Genomic DNA, 19,394 nt, shown 5'->3' on the forward strand with positions numbered 1-19,394 from the left:
CCTACCATGAATAGAGTGGGCCCGTCAGCCAGGATATTTCTTTTCATTTTTCCTCTTTTTTTAAATTTAGGACTTTCGATCTCCTATGATAATCCTACGACAATCCCTCCCCCATCCCAATTTTTCTGGTCAATGGGGAATGGGAAGGGGAGATGGATGAAGCAGGGCTGGATAAAGCAAGACATATATTGCAAACTCCATTTGGACTATGTATTTTTCTCTGATTTCCTTTTTTTTCTTTTAACATGGGTCCAGCTATCTCCTGAAACACCAGCTTAAGGGTTTTTAATCATTATTCTAACATCAATCTGTCAATCTCCTAAAAGACCAGTCTTTTTAAACTTCAACCAGACTGCTGTTTTTCCAAATCAAGTCAATCCATCTTTTCAACTCCTCTCCTTAAAAACTTTTTTTAAAAAGCCCAGCATCTCTGCACTGCGCGGCTCCAGGAATGGGGAAGAGCCGGAAGAAGGGACTGGAGACCCTATTAGGAGATCGCTTCTTTTCTGTAATTACAATTTAGAGAAACCCATCCTAGTGACCGCATTGGAGGGCAGCAGGCGGGGGTGGGAGAGCGCGCCCAACGATGGCCAACCCCGCCCTGCCTAACGTGACGAGCAACGGGGGCTGCTTTGCCCACCCGTAGGTGTTGCTGGGTGGGAGGAGAAATGAATCCGGGAAACCCTCAAATCGCCGGGTTGAAACTCCCGCATTCAGACTGCGAGATCGCACCGCTCTCCTGCCGCGCCTGCCTCCAGAAAGCTCGGCTGTGCGCACCGCACGATTTGCTAAGGGAAAGAAAAACCGGCTAGACATCACTGGGAAGACCGCGACTCCCGAAGGCGGCTGCAGAAATCTGCACGACTAGCGGGGGGCGACAAAGAAAGGCAGGTTTCTGGTCTGTTTGCAGCCCTCTAGTGGTGCTCCGGAGTTTTGGAGCGCAGCTCGCTACGTCCAAGAGCAAAACGGCCGCCGACGCTGAGATACGCTCGAGCGCCTCCGACTAGTCCGGCGCTGCTCTCCATCCGCGGGCGCTGAGAGGGACAGCGCCCCGCCGAACACCTGCGCCGACGGGCTCCCCGCAGGAGCGCTCCTGCGCTCTGCCAAACTTCCCGGCCTCCGGCGCGACTTCAGATTCCGGCCGTCACCGTCGAGTTAAGCGGCGCGAGCGCCGGTGCCGGCTGCGCGGGGGTCCTGCTGGGGCCGAGCCTGGCCGCCGGCGCCTGGGCAAGGAAGCTGGGCTGACGCCGAGCTCGCACTGCCCCCTGTGGAGGCGGATCTCCTCGCCGAGCGCCCCGCTCTGCGCCCGCGCCGCCGCCCGCCGGAGGGAGCCCCGCAGACTATGCCAGAGCCCTCGGCGGCGGGGAAGCGGCGCTGGCCTCTGCGCGCGGCTCGCTCTCCGGCCGCAGGTGAAGCGGACAGAGGCGCAGCTTCGGCGGCTGGGCGAGCGGCTCCCTGCGTGGGCGGGAGCAGCCCGGGGACGCCGGAGCGCTGGGAGCCGCCGCCGCCGCCGCCGCCGCGTGGAGAGGCGGGCATGCAGGGTGGCGGCAGTGGGCTTCCTGGGTAGCCCTCCTCAATATGGTCTTCGCCTGCAACGGCACCAGCAGCTGCCCCGTCTTGGCCAGGAGCACCGTGGGCTCCTCAGCGCCGGAGCCTCCCCGGCCGTGGGGCGTCAGCGGCGGCGGCGCGAGGATGATTTCTGGCTCGCTGAATCCGCCCCGTTTAGGGATAGGCGGGAAACTTCTGCAAGGGGTCACCGCCGGCCCCGGAGGGGGAGGCGGCGGTGGCGGCGGCGGCGGTGGCGGGAGCAGCACCGGCGGCCCCAGCGCGCTCGGCCCGGGCTTCGGCGACGTCGGGAACGACACGCAGTGCGGCGAGCAGATCCTGAGCTACGGCAACGTGGAGAAAGTGGTGATCGGAGCCGCCCTGACGCTCATCACGCTGCTGACCATCGCGGGCAACTGTCTGGTGGTGATCTCGGTCTGCTTCGTGAAGAAGCTCCGGCAGCCGTCCAATTATCTCATCGTCTCGCTGGCCTTGGCCGACCTGTCGGTGGCCGTGGCCGTCATGCCCTTCGTCAGCGTGACCGACCTAATCGGCGGCGAGTGGATTTTCGGCAGCGTCTTCTGCAACGTCTTCATCGCCATGGACGTGATGTGCTGTACCGCCTCGATTATGACCCTGTGCGTGATCAGCATCGACAGGTGAGGGGTGAACGCAGCCCCGGCGGGGCAGGGTGGCCGGGCGCGGCCGGGGCACGTGGAAGCTTGGCTCGCGGGAAGGCGCGCGGCCGGGGTGGGTGAAGCGCTCTCGGGTTGAGCCGCGCTGCTCCGAAGGTCGCCCTTTGCTGTTCGTAAAATCCCTTGGAGATTGCGGTTCTCGGGAGCTGGGGGGACATCACGAGGAGTAATATAAAAGGGTAAAGGAGCGAGATAAATCTTGACCCTTGGCCAGGCAGTTCAGTGCAGAGGATTGGGGACGATGCCCATTTAGGGTTCCTTAAAGGGACTAACTGTAGTCTCCCCACTTTGTACCACTTGATAAATTACGGTGTATTTATGATTGGTGCGATGTTAACATTTTTTTTAAAAAATTCCACACACAGAGGCACAGCCAGCTGATTGTGAGTGATCTAAGAATTACCTAGAATTGTATTCCGGGTAAACTATGGCCAAAACAAACAAAAAAATAAAAAAACAACAACCCTGCTTTAAATACACTTAGAAGCCAGATGCCTGTAAAACGGGCTTTGAACCTCTTTCCGGCTGTGTGAAATGCTCAGGAGCTGTCCTAAGGAGTGATGGAAAAGAGAAAAATTGTTCTGAATTCACAGGCATTAAAGATAGGCTGGCTTTGATCACCTGTAGAGGCAAAAACAAGTTTGAACAGGAAATGTCTGAGTTGGTAGAAACTGTAGAAGGCTAACTTATCTGAAGAGCTTCAACTCTTTCTAGAGGTTCCACCTAAGGAACCATTCCTGAAATCTAAGGGTGTCTTTGATGAATGGTTTTTCTTACCCTCAAATAAAGGTCTCCTCCCTCTCCCAAAACTTCTGGACTTTTTTTTTGCCACTGAGGTCAACTTTATTTTAGTTTTCTTTACCTGCCTGTAAAGGTAGAACGTGAACTTATGGTGAGGTTGGGGAGTTCAGAGAGTTTATCTGAGAAAGGTGCGAAAAGTTTGAATGGAAGTGTAAATTGTTTTGACTGGAGTTGAGAATAGATTTTGTACGCCGTCAGCAGGGGTCTCTTTTGAGTTGCTTTCTCTTTCCTTGAAAAGAATAGATACTGTTCTGTAAAAGTCAGCAGAAGAATGGATATTTGACGTGAAGAAAAAAGGAAGGAGGGAAACCCATAGTAGTTATAGTAGCTATGTTCACTTGGGATTCTTATCCATGACCACCTGAACCACCTTTACTTCATTAACCCAGTTTTCTGGCTGCGTATGACACTCAGAATCCACCGGCTGACAAGGCATTCAGATGAAATGGGGTTGGCTGATTTGTGGCTCAGTCTGTGCTATGAGCACAGCCACTTCCTGGGGTAAACTATCTCATGAATATCAAACTGTATTGTTGCAAACAGCATATCTGCCCAGTGATATGCTATAATGTAAACAGAACCCTTCTTCTCATGTAGATAGGTCCATTAGCTTGGTTCTGCACCTCCAAAGGCTGGGTGATCAACAGGTTTTCTTCTGCCTGTCCTGAAGAGCGCAACCTTGAGCTTCTTATTCTTTTGGTGTTTCTATATAGGCCACACCAAAAAATAAAATCCCATTTAAATAACATTAACATCTTTGAGTGTTTTTGACATCCACACTTGTTCAGAAGGTTTTTTTTTTAATCTTGGAGATTTGTGTTGACTTGGGGAAGGGTGTAATGCAGTAGTTCTGAGAATTATGTGAAAGGAGCTATCTGTTTTAGCCATTTATGACTGGTTAATAGAAATTGTTTCACTGTCCCACAACATTGTAAAATCAGCTGTTTGTAATTCTTGCACATATCCTGAGAGTTTTGATAACATAATAAAATAGGATAGACTTGTGTATTATCCAACATATTGCATACTATTAAACCTAATTTACAATTTATAGTGTGGGATTCGATATACCAGTCTTTCTCATCCTGGTATTTTCCCTAATTGGAGAAACTCATTGTGGCTGAGAATTAGGGTAGCTGTATCTGGAGGACATCAAGCTAGGGAAAACTTCCATCTGGATTGGGATAGAAGTGGGAAATCATGCTTCATTGTTATCCAATGAACCAAACCAAAGGATGCTTTATAGTCTCTTGAGCAAACAAACCAAAAGGGGGTTCTTTTCTTGCAAAAAAATTTCAGTCTAAGTTTTGACAGTGAGGAAAACAATAGAGGTAGGAAAGAAGGAGAGATCTGGGTAGTGAAAAGATCCCTGATGCCTTAAAAAATGAAGGAATGGGTGCCTCAACATAGGAAAATGTCTGCACCAGGGGTGTCCTTGGGATATGGTAAAAAAAAAAAAAAAAAGTCAAGATGCCGGCCACAGCGTTGCCATGAGTCTGCACATTGGCTCTTTTGAGTATTAAACTTCCCATCTGAATCAAATTCAGCTGATTTCTCATCATTTTAAGGACAGAAGATTTTTAACTGCTTCTGTTATTACTTTGGCTGTATGCACAATGAGCTGCTTGCAACCCTGTGGAGGCATTCCTTGCATGCTCATCTCTTTGTGCAAATTTCTCTCTTACATTGAAACTGAACACACAGCTGCTGTGGACACATCTGTTGGGCATACCGGAAGGGGGAACATATGGCCGCTTTTGGCTTCCATCAGTTAGTGAAGGTTACAGGTTATATATCCTCAGAAATGTTGCATAAGATTCACAAAGCCAATGTAAATTATAGCATGACCTTTGGGTAGCAATTCAGAATCCCTCACAGCGATCATGTATGTAAGGATAGAATATTATTAACCCCACAGGGCAGAACCTTATTATCTAGAAGGATTTCTCAGAGCAAGAGGCTTCACAGATGGAAGCTAAGCAGAGTCAGGCTTGATTAGAAATTGGATGGGAGACTGCCAAGGAATCCCATGTATATAGATTGGGATCATTCTGAGAGAAGGCAATACACTTCTGTATGGTTACTAAGAAAACTGTATGGATGGGTCCATGAAATAATTAGCTTGAAAGAGACTTTACTTACTGGACCTAGGAAGAATGATAATGAACAAACTGACTCATTATCCTGAAATTGGATTTTTAATATTGTAACTGGCCTCTGTATATTTTGGATTGCAATGGTGACTTTTCAGAAAATCTTGTAATTAAATAGAATTAAAATGTCATCAAAAGCTGGCATTGAAATAGGCATTTTCACTAACTGAAAGTTACTCTCATTTCTGTAAATAAGAAATGGTAAATAAGTTTTCTTTCTTAGAAGATAAAAGGGTTGCTTTAAAAGGTCACTTTTGGTTTATGGATGGTCAGCTTTTCCTCCGTCTCTTGTAGATGGAAGAAAAGCTCAGTAGATCTCAGCTCCACAGTCTTGGGCAAATTCTGTTCTGGGATATGAAGCCAGTCTCAGACACGTTCGCAGGTTTTGAACAATGATGACACGTTTTTGTTTTGATGATCTATGCAAAACAAGGACATTTTAGAACTCTAGAAACCAGGTCAGCAGAATTTTGGAGGGCAAGAAAGAGCACAGGAGTAAATAGGGAATGAGGCAGGCAGATATGAGCCAGGAGACTTGAAAGCACATTACTGCAGACGTAGCTTAGTTTCTCATATTGGAGTTGTTCCATAGTAAATCAGGTTGCAGTTACTTGATAAGGAACAACTTCAGTGAAAAAACAGGCCTAGAAAAGTACAATCCAGCCCAAGAATGTGGTTAGGATATGTCTTTCTTCAAACCCTGTCTATTCTTCCACAACAGTTCTTTCTATAATTCCTGATTCCTCCAGGAAACACCCATATTGCTACTCCTCTCTCTCATAAGAATATAAAAATCATGCTGCGTGATATTAAAGGCCCATCCGGTCCACTATTCTGGGGACAGAGGTGCTAATGCAATGTATCCTGAAAGCTTCCAAGTAGGAGACAAGGGGAAGAGCCCTTTTCTCCTATTATCCCACAGCTGCTATTATTTAAGATAAATTGTCTTTCAAGATGAGGTTCTCTTTCAGAATCACCTGAATGGGTGGCCTTTGTTGGTACCTGCTGGCAATCAGTTCCATAGTTTATGCATTGGGTGAATAAGTATTTATTTTTATTGGTCCCAAATTTCCTGGGTATTGAGATTCAGTGGGGATCTTAAGTCCTCAATGCTGTGTAAGAAAGAGGATGAAGGAACTGTCTCTTTCTTCATATTTTCCCCACTGGATGTCATATATCCTATTATGTTTTTCTTTCCAAGCTATACAGTGTCAAATGCTGTGGACATTCACGTATATTAGAGTTGCACTAGCCTCCAAATAATTTTAGTTGCCTGCTTCTGCACCTTTTTGGGCTTTACAATACTTTTTTGCATTGCAGTAATTAGAACTGTACATAGTGTACTGTTCTATGAACCCCCCCCAATCTTTAATCTTCAAAGAGTCCTGTACATTCAAATATAGTAGATTGTGTTAATAGCAGCTTCTTCAACGCTGTCATATAGCCAAGTCAAAAACATGGCAAGTCTCGGATTGTTGTTCTTAATCATCCTGCTGATTTGCTGAATGTCCTTTTGGAAATTTGCCCTGGAATTATGAGGAGCTCTGAGCCACAAATTGACCACTTCCATCTCAGTAACCCACAAAGATCAGCTACTATAACCTTCCTGGCTTTTCATTCTCTTAATTTCAGTGTGCCTTAGTGCAGTCTCTGAATGATCAGCTTCACATTCTCTGCTGCTGTCATGATTACAAATGCTGTCACATGTCTAAAATTGGAGAATTTTAGATGATCAAACTTATTTAGTCTTGTAATTTATAGCACTGTACTATAAATGCCACATGCCTGGCCTGTACAGAATTGTTGTAAATTTAAATACTACACTGCTGTCACCTGTGGGCACAACCTGGCTGCTTGTCTTTTTTCATCATTTCAGAATGTGAGATGTGTATTTGAGCAAGTCTCCTTCCAGGAGATCCATAAATGTAGACCATGCTTCTTAGCTGGCAGAGATTTTTTTAGTCTATATTGAAAGCCTATACCTTCCTCATGAAGTGAAAGCTTGGGAAGAGGGACTGGATGACCTGGGTATTTCTCTTACCACAAAGGAGAGCATGGCATGTGTTTTAGGCTGCACCCTCAGATAATTCAGCAGAAAAAAGATGGATATCTGTTGGAGCCCTGAGGAATTTTGTGTGTTGCTCAGATTAGAATACCTGTGAAATATAGTTGATGGCAAACAGGCTAGGGCGCCTGCCAAAAGTAGAATTTGAAACTCCTGATAGAGTATCTGAAAACTACTGCCTTGATTTTTGTAGAAACATGGGATTAGGTAGTTAGACCCTGCTACCTCACCTCCAGATTGGAGGAGGATGTGCTCTAGAGCAGGACTAGTTTCCTCCAGGTACCTGGGGGCTTTCTGGGGTTGAATGTACTCAAACTATCTGATAGGAACCAACCCCCTTTTTAGAAATAAGAGATCTACACTCCCTGGACAATTCTGTCATGCAATATTTATTAGATTTATATCCCACCTCTATTTTCTAAAGTCAGGGTGGTATACATAAAGCTCCCACCTCTAATTTTTCCTACAGCAATCACCCTTTAGGTGGACTGGGCTGAGAGAGAGGGACTGGCCCAAAGTTACCCAGCTGGTTTTCATGCCTAAGGGAGGACTAGAACTCACAGCCTCCTGGTTTCTTGTCCAGCATCTTAATCACTACACCAAATTGGCTTGTTACTCAGAAGAAGTTGATTGTCTGAACCATAACCTTCAACATCTGGTTGTTGTTTTTTCCCACTTTGTCCTATGTGTATACTATTGAGACAACAAATCATAGACTGACAATTCTGCTCAGTGCAGAAATACAAATTAAGGTCTTCCTAAGAATAGGATGTCCTTGCCTTTGCTTCAACATATCAAGCAATGTAGATCCCATTCCCATTCAGGAATTGGTTCCATTGTTGGGTTTTTTTTGTTCAATCGGAATCTGCCTTCCTATGACTTAAGTTCATTATTCCATGCCCTGCCCTCTGCGATAGTAGATAAAAAGTTAGACCTTCTTTTGTAGGTTCCCTTGCTGATATTTGGAAGAGGGGCATCGTGTACCCTTTACCCAACAAAATATTGAACAGAAATTATGGAAAGGGCTTGCCTGTTCATGCATTTATCTATCCATCAGCAGGATAACTCTAAAAACAGAACAAAATGGAACCAAATTTGGAACGTGAAGAGAAGCTGACAAAAGAACAATTGAGTTTGAAAAAGGGCTGGATAGGTCTGGGAGTTGGGGAGGAAAAAATACAGGGAAAAAAAATCCTCCAATGTACCCCTGTGGGAGAGGTGGTTGGGCAACAATTCAGAATGTTGCTGATTGCTTCATTCTAACACCCCCCCCCCCGTGACCCAGAATAGTGGATACTCAGCCCATCCTGTGCTTTTGTGGAATATGTGCACAGAAAAACATGCAGATGCCATATGATGGGAGAATACACGCCCACACATACAGAGATACACAGGCAATCAGAAGAAAACACTGAATACTCCTATGACTGCTGCTGATAAAAGGGTTGGGAAGAATTAAGCCATGTTCTGCATGACTTCTCCATCTTGTTATACTTTCCAACCCAACAGAATGTTGAAAATAAATTATACAAAGAGGATTGGGTAACTTTCCAAAGAATAAAGACCGTGGGGCCAAATTTAGTCTAGGGGGAGAAACTGTCAAACGAAAGATCAAGTTGAAAAATAGGCCAGAGCCGGCTTGAAGCTGTGAGAAAAAAAGATCCATAAACATTTCCTGATGCGCTTTTGCGGCTTGGAATGTTGCTGGTTTCTCCATTCTAAGCTCCCCTCCTGGTCAAGAGGCCTAGAGATGGACAAGTTTTAAGTGTCAGGTTCGGTCAGCACGAGGTTTCAGGGAAGCACGGGGCTGCAGGGAAGCTCGCAACCAGACCACGCGGAATCCACCGGCGGTAGCTAGCGGGGAAAAGAGGAACCGAAAGCGCCGCTAATTAACGAGCCACCTGCGGCCAGCTAAACAGGAAAACCGCAGCGGAAGCTTTTAATTACGAACTGATAACGGCGCGAGCAAGCAAGGAACGGGGCCGCAGGGCAGCGAAACAAGATCGCAACGCAGCACAGAACCCGCGGGTCTGCACGTAGCAGGGAGGGGCCAACCCAGCCGGAGGGGGACTGGCAATCAAGGACAATGGACTCTGACCGACCCTGCCATCATGAACGATCAGGGGGGACATTGGTGGGCCTAATTGCCCACAGCCGCAACGCGATCACGAGGCGGGAAAAAGCGCGGGAAGGGGGGAATATAACAAGTGATGCAATTGTACCAAGCCAGTCCTGGCTTTGCTTGTGACTACTACGTTACGCATGAGTAAACCTTCTTTGTGAACCACACGTGTCACGAGAGTTTCTCTGTCGAACGGGGCAAATCTCACATAAAGCCAGGACTCACCGTCAGCGCTACCCGGTACCACCGAGGAGCGTTTTCTTTCTCAATACAGGCATGACCAGCGACGAGGAATCCGTGGGTCAGCTGGAGCGCGAGGGATCCAGGCTCGCGGAAGGGCGGTCGGAGCCGCCCGGGAGCGACGGGGCAGCGGCCAGGGCCGGGCGCACTCCATCCGAGCGGTGGTCGATGGGCGTGAATCAAGGACCAGACGATTCGGGCGTTACGATGACCCGGGGTTCGGGGTTCCGGGACCGTGAGTGGAGCGAGAAATTCGCCCGACTAGAGGAGAGAGTCGAGCGACGCCTAGACGCCGTGGAGGCGATGCTCCAGACCCTACTGCAGAGAGTGGGGCCACCGGCGGTAAACGAGGAGGCGAGCGACAGGGGTGTCGGTCCGACACCCCCGCCGGCACCACCCACGGCGCCCCGGTCGGAGGACCAACGGGCGGCAGACGCCCTGAGACTTCGAGGTATCACTGGGAAGTTCTCAGGGGACCCCGAACAGCTGCCGCACTTTCTGACGCACGTCAGGGGGTTCATGCAGAGGGGTGGTCACCTATTCGCTAGAGACGAGGACAGGGTATCCTACGTGGCCGAGCTGCTAGATGGCCAAGCCGCCAGCTGGGTGATCGGGCTGTACGATGCCAACGCGGCGGAACTACGGAGTTTCCCGGACTTCATGCAGGCGCTCCGGGACAGATTCGAGGACACATTGAGCGCCAAGCGGGCGGAGGACGACATCCTACAATTCAGGCAGCGGGGCAAATCGGTATTGGAATATGCCCTGGAGTTCCGGAGGTTGGCCGAGAAGCTCGCGGACTGGCCGGAGTCCCTGAAGGTGAAGTATTTTAAGAGGGGACTCAACCCAGAGATCCTGGAACGGGCACTGGGGCGGGACGACCCGGCCACAGTGAAGGATTGGATCTGGCTGGCCGGAACGGCGGAATCGGCGTGGCGGCAGATCCAACAGAGCACAAGACGACGGGACCAGACGAGGGACCGGCCGAGGGAGAGGACCCCGAGGAGAGACGGAGCGGTCGACGGCAGTCCACCGGGAGGCGAGAGGCGACCAGAGCCCCGAATCTGTGTTTCCGATGCGGAGGCAGAGGCCACCGAGCGGCGCAGTGCCCGACGGAGCGGGAAGGCGCCCCACCATGGCCCGAAGTCAAAACCCCGCGTGCGAACGGGAAAAGGACCGGTGACCGACCGCGGAAGGGGGCAGTGGCGGCGGTGACCGAGAAAGGACGCGGGGGTGGTCGACCCCGGAGACAGCATCCTCCGGAGAGGACTCGGAGCCGGCGGGAAACGAGGCGCGCTCGCACTGAACGGCGTCCCAGTGCGAGCAGGGGAGTCGAGGCGCGCGGACCCAATAGGAGACGAGGACTGCCCACCGTTCCGGGTGAGGATACACGTCCGGGGGTGAGATCCGGAGGGAGGCGCAGCTACGGGCGCTACTGGACTCGGGCTGCACCCACTGCTTGATGCACCCAGCGGTGGTCTCGGGGCTCGGGCTACAGCTGAGGCGCCTCCGGGAGCCCATTTCATTCAGCCAGTTAGATGGCACGCTGGCAGGGGGGGGACCAGCTCAGTATTACACCGAGCCGGTCCAGAGGACGATCGGGAGTCACCGGGAAGAACTGAGGTTCGTGGTGGTCCCGGTGGCCGACTACGCGGTGGTACTCGGCTTGGCGTGGCTGCGGCGGCGGAACCCACGAGTCGACTGGACGGCGGAGGCAGTGCGGTTCGGGGTCGACAGACCGGCGAGGGGCGAGAGCAGAGGGGACCGAGCCGTGGAGACGGAGGCAGCCGCAACCACCGGCGGACAAGCGGAGGGTCCGGGACACCGGGAGACGGGGCGAGAGCAGATGGGGCCCGAGACCCGGGCGGCGACAGCAACAGCAGCAGCAGCAGCAGCAGCGCCGGGACCCCGGAGACCCGCCACGATCCCGAGGCGAGGGAGGCAGCGGCGACTGGCGAGGCAACCGCAAAGCGAGGGGCCGGACCCGGGGAACCCCGACGGGCGGCGGAATCCCGAGGCAGTATCGAGACCTGGCGGCAGCGTTCGGGGAGAAGGAGTCTGACCAGCTCCCACCACACCGGCCCAGTGATTGCGCCATCGAGCTAGAGCCAGGAGCGACCCTGCCTAAGCCAAAAATGTACTCCCTGTCGAGGAGGGAGATGGGAGCCCTGCGCGAGTTCATAGACAAGAACCTAGCACGGGGATTCATCCAACCCGCGAAGTCACCATTAGCGGCCCCGGTGTTATTCCGGGAGAAGAAGGACGGCTCGCTCCGTATGTGCGTAGACTACCGGGGGCTGAACGCAATCAGCACGGAGTACAAATACCCCCTCCCCTTGATGAAGGACTTGATGTCGCATCTGTCGAAGGGGAGGGTGTTCACAAAACTGGACTTGCGCGAAGCCTACTTCAGAGTTAGGATCCGCGCAAAAGATGAGTGGAAGACGGCGTTCAACACCCCGCTCGGAAGCTACCAGTTTTCCGTGATGCCGTTCGGATTAAAAGGGGCCCCGGGGGTATTTATGCAGCTAATTAATGAGGTGCTGCACGACCTACTCTACCGGGGCGTCCTGGTCTACCTGGACGACATCCTCATCTACACCGAGACCCTGGCGGAGCACGTGAGCCTGGTGCGCACGGTGCTCCAGAGACTGCTGAAGGCACAGCTGTACGCAAAGCTCTCGAAATGCGAGTTCCATCGAGAGCAACTAGACTACCTCGGCTACCGAATATCCAGCCGGGGAATTGAGATGGACCCGGCGAAAGTAAGGGATGTCCTGGGCTGGGAAGCGCCGCGAACCCGGAGGCAACTCCAAAGCTTCCTAGGGTTTGCGAACTTCTATCGTCAGTTCATCCCGAACTTCGCCCAAATCGCCCTTCCCCTAACCGACCTGCTAAAAACCAAGGGCACTGGGAAACCCCCAAGCCCAGCATGGCACTCGCGTGGACTGCAGAATGCCAGGGGGCGTTTGAGGAACTAAAACAGCGGTTCACCGCGGAGCCGATCCTGCGCCATCCCGACCCAGACCGGCGGTTTATAATCCAAGTGGATGCATCAGACGTGGCAACGGGAGCAGTCCTGCTCCAACCCAGCCCGGAGGGGCCATCCACCCGTGCGCCTACGCCTCCCGCAAATTCACCGAGACGGAGAGGAGGTGGATGGTGTGGGAGAAAGAGGCGTACGCGGTCAAGTGGGCGCTGGCCACGTGGAGGCATCTACTGGAGGGGGCAACTGAACCGTTCGAGGTGTGGACGGACCATAAGAACCTCGAGGCCCTGAAGACCCCGCGTAAGCTATCCCCCAAACAGGCACGGTGGTCCCAATACTTCGGGAGGTTCAGGTTCACACTGAAACACATCCCCGGGAAGCGCAACTTCTTAGCGGATGGACTGTCTCGCATGCCCCAACACGCCAGCCTACGGGAGGAGATCGTGGACTCCGTCATCCCCGCCAGCAGGCTGGCTGCAAAGGCGGTGACCCGAAGCCAGACCAAGGGGGAGCAACGGGACGCGGCGTCTGAAGTAAGGCAAGGGTTCGCGGAGGCAGCGGAGCGGGACGGTTGGCTCAAGCAGAACCGAGAGGCGCTAACCGGCCAAGAGGGGTTGTGGTGGCACGAAGGAAAGCTGTACGTGCCCGAGGGTTGCCGACGGGAGGTCATGGAGAGAGCCCACGACAGCCGGAGCGCGGGGCATTACGGCTTCGTAAAGACACTCCACTTAATCCGGCGGCAGTTTTGGTGGCCCACGCTCCGGAAGGACGTGGAGGCGTACTCGGGGGGTTGCCCGGTGTGCGCAACGGCGAAAGGAGCCAAAGGCAAACCTAGAGGCCTACTCCAGCCGGTAGCGGAACCCGACGGCCCTTGGCAAGAGGTCGCCATGGACTTCATAGTGGAGCTCCCGGAGAGTAAGGGGAAGACCGCCATTTGGGTGGTCACGGACTTATTCTCCAAACAAGCGCACTTTGTAGCGTGCCGGCGAGTCCCCACGGCCGAGGGGCTGGCGAAACTGTTCGTGCAACATGTCTACCGACTCCACGGCGCACCTCGACGTATCGTCAGCGATCGGGGCGGCAACTTCATCGCGCGGTTCTGGCGGGAGTTCCTGAAGCGGGTGGGGACGAAACAAGCCCTATCCTCCGCGGCGCACCCGCAGACGGACGGAGCCACGGAACGCCTGAACGGTGGGCTCGAACAGTACCTGCGCTGCTACGTGGGGCACCAACAGGACGATTGGGCGGAGCTACTACCATTCGCGGAGGTGGCATACAACAACGCCGTCCACAAGAGCACCGGGTTCTCTCCGTTCAAAGTAGCCACCGGGAGAGAATTCGTCCCCATGCCGGAGCTGCCTCAGCCGGAATCCCAGATCAACTCCCTGGACGCCTGGTTCGCCCAAATCGACGAGACCCGGCGAGCGGCGCACGCGGCATTGCAAAGAGCCAAAGCCGACTACAAGAAGCACGCGGACCGCAAGAGGCTCCCCGAGGAAAAGTGGAAAGTGGGGGACCAGGTGTATCTGTCAACCAAAAACCTAAAGACGCACCAGGCATCGAAAAAACTCAGCCCGAGGTTTGTGGGGCCGTTCCCCATTTCGGAGATCATCAATCCGGTGACCGTCAGGCTGACGCTCCCGAAAAGCCTCGGGAAGATCCACCCGGTGTTCCATTGCAGCCTGCTAAAGTTGCACCAGCCGGGGAACGCCTGGCACAAGGCGGAGGGAGTACCACCACCCATCATGGTCGGGGGGGAGCAGCATTTCGAAATCAACCGGATACTGGACGCCCGGAGGCACAAGGGGCAGACCCAGCTCCTAGTGCAATGGAAACATTTCCCCAAGTCCCACAGCGAATGGGTGAGTAAAGCCCACATAAGGGCGCCGGACCTAGTGCGGGACTTTTACAGTAAATACCCCGGGAAGCCGAAATAGGACCGAGGGGGGGAGTTGTCGTCAGGGGGGCGGCATGTCAGGTTCGGTCAGCACGAGGTTTCAGGGAAGCACGGGGCTGCAGGGAAGCTCGCAACCAGACCACGCGGAATCCACCGGCGGTAGCTAGCGGGGAAAAGAGGAACCGAAAGCGCCGCTAATTAACGAGCCACCTGCGGCCAGCTAAACAGGAAAACCGCAGCGGAAGCTTTTAATTACGAACTGATAACGGCGCGAGCAAGCAAGGAACGGGGCCGCAGGGCAGCGAAACAAGATCGCAACGCAGCACAGAACCCGCGGGTCTGCACGTAGCAGGGAGGGGCCAACCCAGCCGGAGGGGGACTGGCAATCAAGGACAATGGACTCTGACCGACCCTGCCATCATGAACGATCAGGGGGGACATTGGGGGGCCTAATTGCCCACAGCCGCAACGCGATCACGAGGCGGGAAAAAGCGCGGGAAGGGGGGAATATAACAAGTGATGCAATTGTACCAAGCCAGTCCTGGCTTTGCTTGTGACTACTACGTTACGCATGAGTAAACCTTCTTTGTGAACCACACGTGTCACGAGAGTTTCTCTGTCGAACGGGGCAAATCTCACATTAAGGAGGTTGGAAAGAATTCAAAAAGCCACATTCTGCACATTTTACTTTCTTAAGAGAGTCCTCATATCATCCTTGTTGATCACTTTGCTGACCTCCTTTATTCCTTTTGTCTGAATCCTTTTAAGTGTCATGTCCAGAATTGGACCTAGTACTCAAAGTGGGGGCTGGCTGGTACAGAATGGAATGGAGCAACTGCTTCTTATGATTTGCAAATTTTGGTTTCCATTGAGGCAGCCTAAAATTATATTTTTTCAGCCATGGTATGTAGCTGATTCATATTCAGTTTATGATTCATGTTCACTACAGTAGGAGAGTCCCAATACTTCTCAGGCATTTACCTTAGCCATGAATTTCTTAAGTGTGAGCTAAGATGGGAATCCATGGAATATATCTCTTGTCCCCTACTTGAAAGCATCAGTAAAACACAGTGATCATCAAATTAGATGAACTTTTGGGACCGATGTCAGGAGGGAGCCATGCTTCCTGTGTGCTACCAGTCAGCCAAACATATGTTCAGTTTCCTGTGATTAGTCTTTCTAATGCAAGTCTAAAATACATTAGTCTTTATTTAATTATTTATTTAAAATACATTAAATAAAGGTATTAATTGCATTATTTTAGGGTTCTTTTAACAGTGCTTGGATGGGTGAGGCAGGACTGAATTTGGCAAAATGAAAAACTATCATGCCCTCATTCTAGTGTACAAAAAAACCCCAAGGACAGATGCGTGCTCTCCCCTCAAAAGCTGCTTCTTAGTTAAAAAAAAAAAAAAGGAGAATGAAACACTCAGCTGTGTGCAACATAGAGTTTTAAATACAGCTAATTTCAAAAATAACCAATTTAGTTTAATTTTTGTATTTCCACTAAAAGATAAATAATGAAATGAGATAGCATAAGTGAGAAATAGATTGTTTGGAATGAGAAAATACCAAGATATGAAATGTGGGATGAAATTCTTAGTACATTACCACATCACTATGCTGCCTAGAAGTAGTTAAGGACTCCTAATGTATGGCTAGAAGTTTATTAGATTTGAGTAATGATTTCTGAACTGCAATACTGCCCCACTCGTTACAGAAATAGATGTTGAAACTTCAAATCTTTCAAGATCTTTAAATAGATGTTGAAACAAAAGGAGTTCTGATAGGTTGGCAAGATTGCTTTCTTTGGATTGATGTTTAATTTTAAGCCATAAATATGAAGTCGTTTGAAATCAAATGGAACCTGAGAAAACCTGTTGAGGTTTTTGATGTGTGAAGAATTGATGCTGGGATTCTGGGTCTTCATTTCAATTGCAAGTACAGTACTTGTTTAGGTTTTTCTAAAACTGCCAAGGAATAAGGGACCACTGAAGATTATATACTAAAGCTTTGGATCTAAATAGCTCTACATCCTTAACACCAGGCACACATCTCACATCTATAGAAAATGAAAGAGGTGATAGAAAGGCTGTGTGTTTGGGGACCAGCACCACTGCAGTTGTCAATTCCAGCTGCTGATAGTTCTGCCTTTAAATCTCCAGTCAGTTAAAAAAAAAAAAGATGCATTTTTTTTAAACATATCAAATATTATACTTCAACTCCCTATACATTTCATTTAGGATTTCTTTAAAGAAAAGAAATCCATCTGTTTTTGTCAGTGCCACATTAAGACCCACGAGGGCCTTAGTTGCGTTTATCTTTGTAGGCTTGTGGTAATAATATTTAGGGTTATAAAGGGATTTCTTGAACCTATATTCTTCAATGAGTCACAGGGAATAAGTAAAGGCTTAAGGTAATAATAAAGAAAAATAATAATATCTTAAATATGTTTAATTTTAAGATGTGCTAATTTCTGTTAATATTATGTGCTAATTTTACTGTTACTTTTCGTATTTTCATACATATGGCTTAAATCATTTTTGTAGGTCTTAGGCAGCACATATGGTTTTTATTGACTGGGGATCCCCTACTCTCTCTCCTTGTCTTACTACTTGATGGATTCACTAATCAATTTCACAACCGGATTTCATGAACTCAGGCTAGTCAGATTCATAATCCTTTAGTCAATTTTATGATGGAGAGCCATTGGCATTTGTAGGGAGACAAATGACAAAGCATATGTTGCAGTACTGCAACACAAACTCCCACTCCTTATGTTCTTCCACGCAATGTTGGGATGAGAATACAAAAGGTAGCCAAATTTATTGTTAAGATGAGGCACCAGTTAACATAAAACATCTGACTGTTTTTTTTTTAACTGTTTGATTTTATTTGGTTGTTTGTATTGCTGATGTTAAATCGTAAATAAGGAGGGAGAAATAAGCTCCGCTGAGTTCAATATAATTTTGAGTATTAAATTTTATGAGTATTAAATTTTATGAGTATTAAACAAATTTAGGAGAGGCAAAATACGCACATTCTTAGTTTTTAGATGAACATCGAAGGCTTGCTATTTGCATTTTTACAACTACAATTATTAAAATGTGTTTTTAAATCTGATGTCCAGTTGATCATCAAGCATTTTAAAACAGTAAATCTGATGGATTGAGTATGCAGTTCTCTGCCTGCCTACACAGAAGCCAGTCCTGCTGAGTTCATTTTATATAATACTTTTATTAAACATTACAATTAAAAAACTAAGACAAACTAAAAAAAGAAAAGAATAAAAAGAAAAAATAGAAAATGCAGAAAATGCAGAAAAGAAAAAAGAAATATAGAAAAGAAAGAAAAAATAAGAATATAGTAAAGAAAAAGAAAAGACATATATAGAGAAGTGACTTTCCCCTTCATCACAGCAAGTATAAACAATTTTAGTAACTTATCACCTTCTCTTAAAATACAACAAATGATCTCTTCTTCCCATATCCCATCTCTATAAACAAATCCTTAAAACCTCATCATTTCAATCCTGATCAGCAAAAATCCATTAAGGGTTACCAGAGATAACAATATATCTATTTTAACATTTTGATCAAATAAACCAATTTTATATTCCTTTCTTTTACTTTGAACAATCTTGATTTTTAGTCCCTTCAAATAATGTCCTAGAACTTGATTTCTTTTCATATTTTCTTTATCCCTTCTCACAAAATTCTTCAAAACTTTAACAAGCCTCTTTTGTAAATCCCATATAAGAAAGTTATCCAGGTCACTCTTTTGGTTTGTTATTTGTATATCCCTTTCAATTATTAAGACATCAGCCAGTTTCATTTGTATATCCAGTGTAGCATCTTTTTCCATATCATTCTTGTAGCCTGTCATTTTTAAATCCACTTTCAGATCAGTCTCAATCTTGTCCAGTAAAACTTGTTCCTCTTCCATAACAATTTTAAAACACAATCTATCTGTAATGGCAGACACTCGTAAAATTAACTTCTGGGTCCATTATTCACAAATATCCTTCAGTATGTCCAATGTTAAAATATTTTGCTCCATTCTGTATTAGTAAGTCAAATTTAAGTGTTCTTCTCCTTTAATTGTAATCTTTAGTTCCTTCTAGTTCCCTCTAGTGTCCAACCTTCAAAGTCCCATCCTATCATTTTTTTTAAAAAAAAATTCAAAACAACAGCCTTTTCCCATGGGAAGGGTCCTTATTATTAAGTTCAAAATTTTATTTCAAATCTATCTGGACCTTTAATCTATTTGTAACTTTCCAAAATCAACGTTCTAATCACCCTTTTGCTGTTTAATTTTTTTAAAAAATGAAGTCCTTAAACTTGTATTGAAAACTTTTTTTGCTAAGTATTGAAGGAAACTCACTGTAAAACCTTTCATTCCAAAGGTTCCTAATAACTGACAAGCAGTTAACAAACAATTTCCAAAAGTGATTAGAAAAGGAAATAGGCAAACCCTGTGTCTATAAAGGCACCAACTACAGTTTGGGCGAAGATGGCATTCCTCGTCTTCCAGAGCTCTAAACCTGCTGGAGACTGCTATCTTGCAGTCTCCTCGCAAGGAACAACTGTTTGGAGCACTTGTGGGCAATTCCAAGTCCTCTTCGTGTCTGGAAAGGAATCACGAAGAGCTGGTCCACTTGCCAGTTCTTCATTCTGCCATGGTCATCAGTTCTACTCTTAGCAGAGCTGCCTTCAGTTCACCATTTCTTCCCTGGAAGTTCAGTCCTGCTGAGTTCAATGGAACTTACTCCCAGGGTTCAGCCATAAATGGTTTAATTGAAATAGATAGGGCCAGTTTATTTGAGGTATTGCCTATCTCCCATGATTTCTGTGCTGGCAGAGTAGGTGCATGTAGAGACTAAGGAAG

The 19,394-nt window shown here is 48.5% G+C and overlaps 1 protein-coding gene across 1 annotated transcript in view; it reads left to right on the forward strand.

The window, feature by feature from the left end:
• The first annotated feature begins 735 nt into the window (after positions 1-735).
• The window catches only part of HTR7 (5-hydroxytryptamine receptor 7), a 62,435-nt gene continuing 43,776 nt past the window's right edge, over positions 736-19,394 (forward strand). The window contains exon 1 of the mRNA XM_007425013.3: positions 736-2,204. Within this exon, the coding sequence (XP_007425075.2) occupies positions 1,579-2,204 (626 nt within the window). The 5' untranslated portion in view covers positions 736-1,578. The remainder of the gene's footprint in view (positions 2,205-19,394) is intronic.

Source organism: Python bivittatus, unplaced genomic scaffold (genome assembly GCF_059951505.1).
Source record: "Python bivittatus isolate LINGU-HERP-01145 unplaced genomic scaffold, Pbiv_v1 ctg000780_np1212, whole genome shotgun sequence".
Classification (NCBI taxonomy): Eukaryota; Metazoa; Chordata; class Lepidosauria; order Squamata; family Pythonidae; genus Python; species Python bivittatus.